We start from the raw sequence: 9,412 nt of genomic DNA, 5'->3' as shown, positions 1-9,412 counted from the left end.
TACCCACATATTTATATTTTTAAAGATAAAATTATTAATAATATAAGTATATAAGTACAATTTTAGTCATATATATGTGAGGCGGGCGGTGGTGGAGCGGGGCGGGCGGGATGGGGCGGGGAGGCGGGGATGGGGCGGGGATAGCATAAAATCCACACCCGCTCCACCACCCATTGCGGGTAGGATTTTAATCCCCATCCCCGCCCCATCCCCACCAAACCTAGACCCATCCCCGCCCCACTTGGGCGGGGATGGGGCGGGTCTCCTACTTGACCCGCCCCACTGACATCCCTAATATTCATGATTTCTTTCAATATTATTTCGAAATTCTTCCATAATCCACGAAATCTGCAAAATTCATGTCTTCAATGCAGCAGGTATGTGAAATTATTCAAGAAAACCCAAGCAAAGAGGCGAAATTCAGATTATCAGCCGAGCTTCAAAAGGTATGTTTTTAATTTCAATTGTTATGGGAATTTTAGTGCCAATGACTTCTTCAATTTTTATGCCTTTAACATCTTTGAACCCTCGCTTCTCAATATATATCTAGTCTAATATGAAACGAGATTACAAGAAATAGAATGAAGTCTGGTGTAAAATCTGTAAGCTTGAGGATGAGAAATTATTTGACCTGATTAACACTCGAGCAAAATTTGACAGTTGCTAAGTATCTATTTCGAAGTCTAAACTCTGAAATGTTGTGGCAGAAGTAAAGGAAGCAGTTTTAGAGAGTCTAAATAGGCATTCTTCTAGCATAAGCAACACATGATTTGGTTTATGTATGTGAGAATCAGCCATTTCATATGACTTCTTGTGTCTCAGCCATGTTCGAGCTGTTGTTGCAAGCATGGTACTGCTGGACGAGCGGACAAATGGCAACATCTTTATGCATGATTTACTGTCTAGTTATCAGAATCTTAAGCAACAGGTACTTTCATCTTACTTTTGACATGCAAGCTCTCTATGAAATTTCTCAATTAACATTAGTTGATGAAATTGACTTCAGAATTCTATAAATGATTAAATCCATGTTTGTGGACAGTGGTGACTAGAGTTGGTTGGTCTGGTTTGTCTGATTCCTACGACTCACGCCAATTAATCAAGCCGTAAAATTTGCAGAACAGCCCTTGAAACAGAAAGAAAAAGTTAAAAGAGAGAGATTAAGCTCAGTTGAAACTGTGCACTGCAATGACATATATATGACAATAAGGTTGGATAAAAGCAATGGTAAACCTCACTAGAGATAAGACCTAAGAGACTGCCAGAAGTTATTTTTGACGGGACTCGAAAATAGTAACATAGCGGTAACATTTTACCTAGATCACAACCATGAATTATAAGGTCAAAGCATAAATAAGTGGAACTAATTTCCAAATTTAAGCTTACATTGATGGAGGAGACGTAGAGTAGGCATATAAGGTCCATCACGAATATTGAAGAATAATGGAACAATGTTGACAACGACAAGATTCAGATGATTTTGGCTGCAAAGGAAACAAATTTTATCACAACATTATCAGAAAAAAGAAATCAATTGAACAAGCATAAGCTGAAAAGAATGATAGAGATAGACAAGAACATCATAACCATTTCACAATTATGAGGGGTGACTTCTTTGGCAGCAAATCTTCCAAAATTGGTTCAAGTCCAGGATACTGTCACAAAAAAAAAAGCTATATCAGTTGCAATATAAGTAACTTAGGAAACTATTCCTACTGAAGACAAAAAAAGGTGTTCTCAATGCAGGTCAACTAAAATAAGGCAACAGCTTAGCATCAACCTCTTCAGCTATGCTCTGGCGTATTCTCCTTTGCACAGATGCCTTGACTTGATTTTGGGAGGATAAGAGTGCAAAATGCAGTGGTATGTAATGTGCACTCAATGTTTTGAATATCGACAACAAAATACGTCTTGATAATGATATACTTCTATGTCTGCTAACTAGAACCATTTTGACAAAATAAGTCATAAGAGGCTATGGCAAAGGTCGAAAGTCAAATACAATATATAAGTTACTAGAATTTTTTGCACGCGATGCGTGCTTGAATTTTTTTCAAAACAGAAACTCGATTTTCTTCGGCATAAGAGTCGAAATTTGAATATTAGACATACAAAGTATAATTGTTTTTGGTTGCAAAATTTGATTGGTTTAATATTTGTCACTTAAGTCTCTCACCATTATTATTTTTTATTTTTTTTTATTTTTACTTTCGAAAGTTAAATTCTATGAACAAAATAAAAATTTTATTGAATTTATTTATGATTTCTAATATTGTAATTTTTTAGTTGATTTTTGAATTAAGTACAATAATTCATAAATTGTAAAGAAAGTGGACACTTTGATTTCATGTCAATTTTTTCATAGGCTGTAGTTTGTGAGTGATTGTTATAATTATATTTTTGGTATTTTTGTTTGATGCCCCCTTTGATTTGTAAGTAAATTTGTACTTTAGAATGGGAAGGGGTTAACATAGTCTATTCATCCGGGGACACCATAGCTCCCCCCTTCCCTTATATAATAGAGATCGATATGTTGTACTTTAATTCTTAAATGATATTTTACATAAACCTTTTTACCTTAATAACTAATCGTTAGTATATAATAGAAAAAGATAGGTCCAAATATATGTAAACGTTTTATTATATATAGGAAACACTATAAAAAAAAGTAAATAATTTTTTTCCTTGTTTAACTTCTAACTGATTTCACTTCAAATACACCTCTATTTTGTCATCATGGCCCACCATTAATTGTGAATGATTCTTGAGAATAGTGATTTGTAAGTAAATTTTTGTAAATGTTTTTGTATGTATTGACGTTCTAGGTTAGCAATTTTAGTTTTTATATTAATTTTAATTAGTTTTAATAAAGCTTCCTGATTATTTGAATGATTTAATTTGCATGATTTTTATAACGTGATTTTCTCAATTGTATGAGTGATTTGTAAAGTTTCTTTTTTTAAGTGATTTGTGAGTGAGTGTTGTAAATTAATTTTCGGTAGTTTTCTTTGAGTGCCGATTTTGATTTTGACATTCCTTTGTAATTTAGAAAGGGAAGGGGGGGCAAAATAGGCATTTCAAAAGAGGACACCATTGCTCCCCCCTTCCCTTATATAATAGAGATGAAGCACGGAAACCTCTGAGACATGAGGTTTCTCAGTGTTGTCTACATGTTTCGTGCCATGGGAGAAGTTTTTGATTGCTTAAATACTTATTCTGGTTAGATTCAAATGGATAATTTGGTGACTTCGTTTTAAGTAGGCTATGGCAGAAGTTTTCTGAAAAGTTCATGTATGTTATACAGGCTTCTAATGTCTCATATTTCATCCATGAATTGAAGCATCACAGGAGATAAGTACCAAAACCATATTATCCCGAGGTTATTATGAACAACACCACAAAGGGAGTCCACCCATCAAAATGGTGGATTTTTTTTTAAAAAAAATGCACTGGTCTAAAACAGGGAGGAGAAATAGGTTATATTACTGATCAAAAAGATTCATATCATTGTTTAGTGTTAAGATAGAGACGATGGACACAGACACAACTCATCGAGCACATCCTGCTAAATCAGCAATTTGTCGTACCAATTAGATGAGGGTAGTGAAATTGTCATGCAAGAGTGGTTGTTGCTCCCTTAGATAAGTCTTGGACAGCAGACAGTCGAGCAGTACAACTACAAGTATACAACTTTATTGTTAATGTAATTAGACCATTATAATGGACTCAATTTTAACTAACCTTAATCTATTTTCCACTAGTTTCTTCTATATATCTGAAGTCTTACTCCGTGACTTTTTTATTGTTATGTCAACTCCATTTCCAATTTAAGGCAATAAATTTAGTGTTTTCTAACTATTTACCGTGTTTCAATTATTAGGCGAACAATGAGCAAATGACGGAGATCAAACATAGATGTTTCAGTATATACGCTATTGGTGGCGGAATTTTGCTAGCTATATATTACAATATGGTGCTTTTAGATAGTATTTAGAAGGAATTTATGATATGTATATGCTAGAAATATTTTGTGGCATACTAAACAATTATTTAGTTTGGTTCGATGTAATACATTTTGTTTATATTAGTAACAATTTAGTCATGGGATTGTAGTACTCTTACATATTCATTAGTTTGAAAATTTTAAATACATGACAACTATCTTGAGCTTTTGGAGCAACTTTTAATCTTGTAATATATATACCTTTGCTTAAAGTATTTTTTTTTAGGAAAAAATATTTGATTATTTTAATAAATACTAAAAAAAATATGAGGTCTTACAGAGAATATTTACGTTATGTTTGATTAATAGTAGATCCTTTTTAGGAATGAGGATTAGAGTTGTCATGCAATTGACAGTTGGCACTCATGATAGTACCTAGGGGTGTGCAATTTTGGACGGAATCGGACAGGACCGAAAAATTCCGGTCCGGTCTCCGTTCCATGAAAATTAGGGATTTTGGGTTTCAGGTTCGGGCCGGATTTTTTTTTTTTTTGTAAAAATAGGTTTGAAGGTTTAAAAAAGTTTAACACTTAGAAAAGTTAGAAAGTTAAAACCTCATCTTTATTGCCTTTAAGATTATTACTTTTAGTATTATTAGTTTTTAATCTATCGAATTTATTAATATGTTTAAACCTTAACAAAAAACAATTTTTTTGAATAAAAAAATACAGATTTCGGACCGGGACCGGACTGGAATATTCTGGTCCTAACCGTGACGGGACTAGAAAATTCTGGTCCTGTCCCAGTCCAAGAAAATTCAACTTCCAGTCTACTAGTCCAACCGGTTCGGTCCGATTTTGGACCGTTGCACACCCTTAGTAGTACCCCCAAGACAATGTAATCAACATAGATCAACATTTGACACTCATAATAGTAGCTCTTCTAATGATTTATTTTTCATAAAAAAAAGCTATGGCATGTGAGCACCTAGTTGTTCAGGATCGAGTAATAGGTTTCTTTTTTTAGTTCTCCGAAAATACGAGTACGCACATATTCGAGCACCCGAATAACTAGGTAATGAGTTGTGAACACCCCTAAACAACAAACTCTCATTAATCAATTACATTTTTTTAAAGAAAAAAGCAAAAAGAAGAACAACGTTAACCATCTTGAATAACTAAAATATAATGCAAAATATCGATTAATCTGTAGAAATCGTTCGGGTCAACAACTAGTTTCTTTTTAAACCCCCATCTTATATCTAGGGGTGAAAGTTATTCGGATAAAATCCAAAATCCAATCCAATCCGAATTAGTAATTTAGATCGGATTCGAACTGTGTTCGGATTGGATTCGGATTGAGATTTTCTAAAAAATTGGATTTTCGGATCGGATTGGATTGAGGGTAATTGGATCCAAAAATCCAATATAACCGAATAGTAATATGTCTTGTCTTATGTATCTGGATTGGGCTTACGTGCTTAACTGATTTTTTATTATAAAAAACCTACTCCATAGCCCAGTACACATAGCACTTCAATCCTTCCCCTAAAACACTAACTGCACTCAATTACTCATTTGCTAAATCTACTAGGCTGCTGTTGTGCTTTATTTATTTCATCGAAAAACTAGAGTTTTAAAAAAATTGAATTTTCGGATCGGATCCAATCTAGAGTATGAAATTTCGGATTGGATTGGATCGGATTCAAACCCTAATTGGTTTGGATTCGGATTGAAAATTTTTAATCCAAATTTTATTCGGATCAGATTGGATCCAAACCGCACACCGAACTTTCACCCCTACTTATATCCACAATCACCTAGACTTAAATGCACCTAAGACAAATGAGCCCCTAACACAATGATCTTCTTATGGAATCTGGTAGTAAGTTCCTCATTCTTATAGGCTATGATGTGGCTTCTTATGCACATACTTCCTCTATTGTTTTAAGGGTAATGCTAAATGCAGCCCTAAGGGCTGCATATAAGCATTAAATACCTTTCCTAAACTAGTATAAAGTTGGTTATTTATGACAAAAAGCATGCATTTATCAAGGTCATTAATGTTTGTTTTACAAAATAATTTCCATTTATAGGTTCTTATATGCAGCCCTAAGGGCTGCATTTAGTTTTTCCCTTGTTTTAATGATGCAACATTTGAATAATACACCATATCCAATGCATTACTTTAATCCTTGGTCAGAGATGTGTAGTGGTAAACGCGTCCAGTCAAATATCCCTATTAAAAAAACAGAGGAAATAGAGGGATTAATAATTTTGTATCAACTTTTCTTAAATGGGAAATTTAGTGATTATAATGAAACGAACGAAGTTATAAAAGTTCCAGACAAGGGGAGAAAGAAACCAAAATTCCAATCGCATCCTATGAAATGACTTGCCACATGGTATTGCAAACAACTCACTGGATTATTTGCCACACAAGTTTATTGTATATTGTGACAATAGAGGTTAATATAGTAGTTGTAAGGTTCTCCTTTCATTTTTTTTACTAGCTTTTTGTGCACGCGATGCGTGCGAGAATATTTTTAGGCTCAAAAAAAAAAAAAAAACAAACTGAAAACGCAAGTTAGCATTTAAGTTCACCTCCATTTTGTGAATAAGATTCTTTCATGTCTTTGTATGTTATTCATTTTTGTGATTTTGAATAGTTTTTTGTTTTTCAAGTTTTATATGCGCATCTAATTTTATAATCATTTGATGTTCTTTACTAAATATTGTCATGTTCTTTTTTTTTTTTTTGGTTTTATTCATTTTCGTAATTTATAATAGTTTTTGATTTCTTGCAGAAAAATACAAAATGTTGTAAAGTTTTAAGTTGTGAGAAAAATTATAAAAGATTGTTTCCCATAAAAAAAAAATAGTACATAAAAAATTTGTTTTCAAATATTATCCTTTCTCTTAAATGTTCCTTTACTAATTAATTATGTAGTGTTCTTTTCATATAAATATCATATTATAATTTAACTTGCAATATACTTTTTTTACATAATTGGTGAAAAGTGGTTTGTTAGTGGAAAATTGTGATAGTAATTCTTTGATTTAGATAAGAGTAGTTTCGTTTTTAATCCACATAATGCGTTAGTAGTTAAGGTGATAGATTGAAATTCCATCCAAATGAATCATGATGGGTTGGTTTGAGTAATTTTTATTTTGAGCAATAAAACTTGTGCACCGCCTATCTAATTTAACTTAAGAGGATTTTTTATAAAAAAAAATTCTTGTTTGTTAACCGGGAATAGTTGGTCCATATACTTATTTGCCACTTAAATCGTTGAAGAGTGAAGACCCATCATACCAACAAAAAAACATTTCTCCAACTATTCATTCTCTCTCTCCTCTCCCTACAAATCTACAACCTATATTTTGAAGGAACCTAGTTCATATTTGAAGGAACATAGTTCATCCAAGTATGCAATATACAATAACAAAATCAAGCGTTTCAATAAGTCTTAAGCAGTAGATCTAATTTGCGAACAACATCAAACAACAGTAGATTTTCAAATCAACATCAAAGAACAACATCAAAAAATCAAGTATTTCAATTCAAGTCTTAAGCAGCCATAGATCTAATTGGGTCGATTTTGTAACAAAGAAAGGTAATATCTTAAATCATGGATTTCAGTAATCTCTCTATGATCCCAAAATTGTAACCGCAAAGTATAATACACTTTCAGTTTTTCTTTTTCCTTGTCTAACTTCTAAATTATAATTTCACAAATTGATATTTAAAAATTTTCATCATTTTAATTTTTCTATTTTCTAAATGTTCACACTTTGAGTTTCAATTATATTTGAAATGAAATTTTAAATTTTCCATACACAATATGATTTTGCATGAAATGGTCATTTTACTTTTTCTCCTTTTTACTAAATTTTAACACTTTGAGTTTCAATTATATTTGAAATGAAATTTTAAGTTTTTCATACACAATTTGATTTCGCATGAAATGGTCATTTTTAATTTTTCTCCTTTTCTAAATTTGAACACTTTGAGTTTCAATTATATTTGAAATGAAATTGAAAATTTTTCATACGCAATCTGATTTCGCAAATTAATGTAACTTTTTTTTTTCTGAAAATGGATTTTTGCAAAAGTTGTTCACAAAAAGGTTTGATATTGTTTTGTTTTTCAAAATTTATTTCTGAACATGGATATTTTGCAAAAGTTTTTGGCAAAAATTTTATATTGGAATTTTTTAAAAAAAGAACTAAATTTGTAAATTTTTCATCAGTATCATAAATGAATCAAATTTCATACACAATTTGTTTTATGATTTTATATGAAAATGAATCAAATTTAAGTCTAATTATATAAAAGCCCTTTTCAACAAATTGTTATTATCTCCATTTTTTCAACTACATAACAGTCGAATAATGTGAAATAACTTTGAAGATTAAAAGAATTATGTACCTGTTTGAAAGTTCGCAAATCGCTGATGGACAAATGTGCGATATCACTGTCAAAGTTTTATGTTTTTCTAAAATTTGTGTTCAAATGTAATTTTTTATGAGTGTGTAATTGTGAATGGTTATTGAGAATAATGATTTGTAAGTGAATTTTGTGAATGGTTTTGTATGTATTGACGTCCGAGTATATTAGTTTTAGTTTGTAAGATAATTTTTAGTTTTTGTAAAAGTTCCTGATCATTTGAGTGATTTGCGTGATTTCTACAACGTGATTTTCTCAATTCTATTAGTGATTTGTAAAGTTTCCTCATATAAGTGATTTCTGAGTGATTGTTGAAAATTAATTTCCGGTGGCTTTGTTTGAACCCATTTGGCTATTGAGATTCCTTTTGTAATTTAGAAAGGGAAGGGGGGTAAAATAGTCAGTTCAAAAGAGGACACCGTTGCTCCCCCTTCCCTTATGTAATAGAGATATGGGTTTGATTTTTGCTCCTTACAAGACGGATATTTAATTTTCTTCTCTCCTCGGAAGGAAATCCTCTTTACCTTGAAAAAAAAAGTGTATTGTATATTGTAAGATGAGATTTCTAGAGAGGAAAATTCACAGAGTTGGGTTCTGGTTTGAACGCTTTATTGGACACGTATTTGGGCTTCGATGCATCTGACTTTTGTACAAAGGACGTGTATCTAAGCCCAAAAGAATTTAGAACCCGAGTTTCTTCCAAATGTTAAGGCTTGGACCTTTAATGCAGGGTAGACCTTTTCTGGAGCTATAATTTTAGAACTTGTTGCAATATATATGAGCTCTATTTTTTGATAGCGCAATATATGAGTTGAATTCAAATACTTTGTGAAATGAAGGAAATATTTACTTTCATTGCAAAAATAGCTTTTATATTTTCTTCATCCGTCCAAAATAATTTCACTCTTTTGTTGATGGAACGGATGAAGAAAATATAAAAGCTATTTTTGCAATGGAAGTAAATATTTCCTTCATTTCACAAAGTACTAGAATTTTTTGCTTGAATTTTTTTCAAAACAG

At 31.8% G+C, this 9,412-nt stretch overlaps 1 protein-coding gene across 1 annotated transcript; it reads right to left on the bottom strand.

Moving 5' to 3' along the window:
- Positions 1-1,010: 1,010 nt before the first annotated feature.
- Positions 1,011-1,951, bottom strand: LOC125497691 (uncharacterized). Its single transcript, XM_048645349.2, has 3 exons — positions 1,781-1,951; positions 1,588-1,655; positions 1,011-1,484 (listed from the first exon to the last, which is right to left on the bottom strand). Exons 1-3 carry the CDS (start codon positions 1,949-1,951, stop codon positions 1,364-1,366), a joined length of 360 nt encoding a protein of 119 aa, XP_048501306.1. The 3' UTR covers positions 1,011-1,363.
- Positions 1,952-9,412: the final 7,461 nt, after the last annotated feature.

This window comes from Beta vulgaris, chromosome 5 (genome assembly GCF_026745355.1).
Source record: "Beta vulgaris subsp. vulgaris cultivar EL10 chromosome 5, EL10.2, whole genome shotgun sequence".
Taxonomy (NCBI): domain Eukaryota; kingdom Viridiplantae; phylum Streptophyta; class Magnoliopsida; order Caryophyllales; family Amaranthaceae; genus Beta; species Beta vulgaris.
Note: the sequence above shows the minus strand (reverse complement) of the source record. Positions and strands in the feature narration are given on the sequence as shown.

What these genes read in the sequence shown, in the direction of transcription:
- LOC125497691 (XM_048645349.2), bottom strand. Translation starts at nt 1,951, where the DNA reads ATGGTTCTAGTTAGCAGACATAGAAGTATATCATTATCAAGACGTATT. An exon ending in GCCAGAGCATAGCTGAAGAG is followed by an intron (nt 1,656 to 1,780) that starts GTTGATGCTAAG and finishes TTTTTGTGACAG; the next exon opens with TATCCTGGACTTGAACCAAT. An exon ending in CCCCTCATAATTGTGAAATG is followed by an intron (nt 1,485 to 1,587) that starts GTTATGATGTTC and finishes TTTCCTTTGCAG; the next exon opens with CCAAAATCATCTGAATCTTG.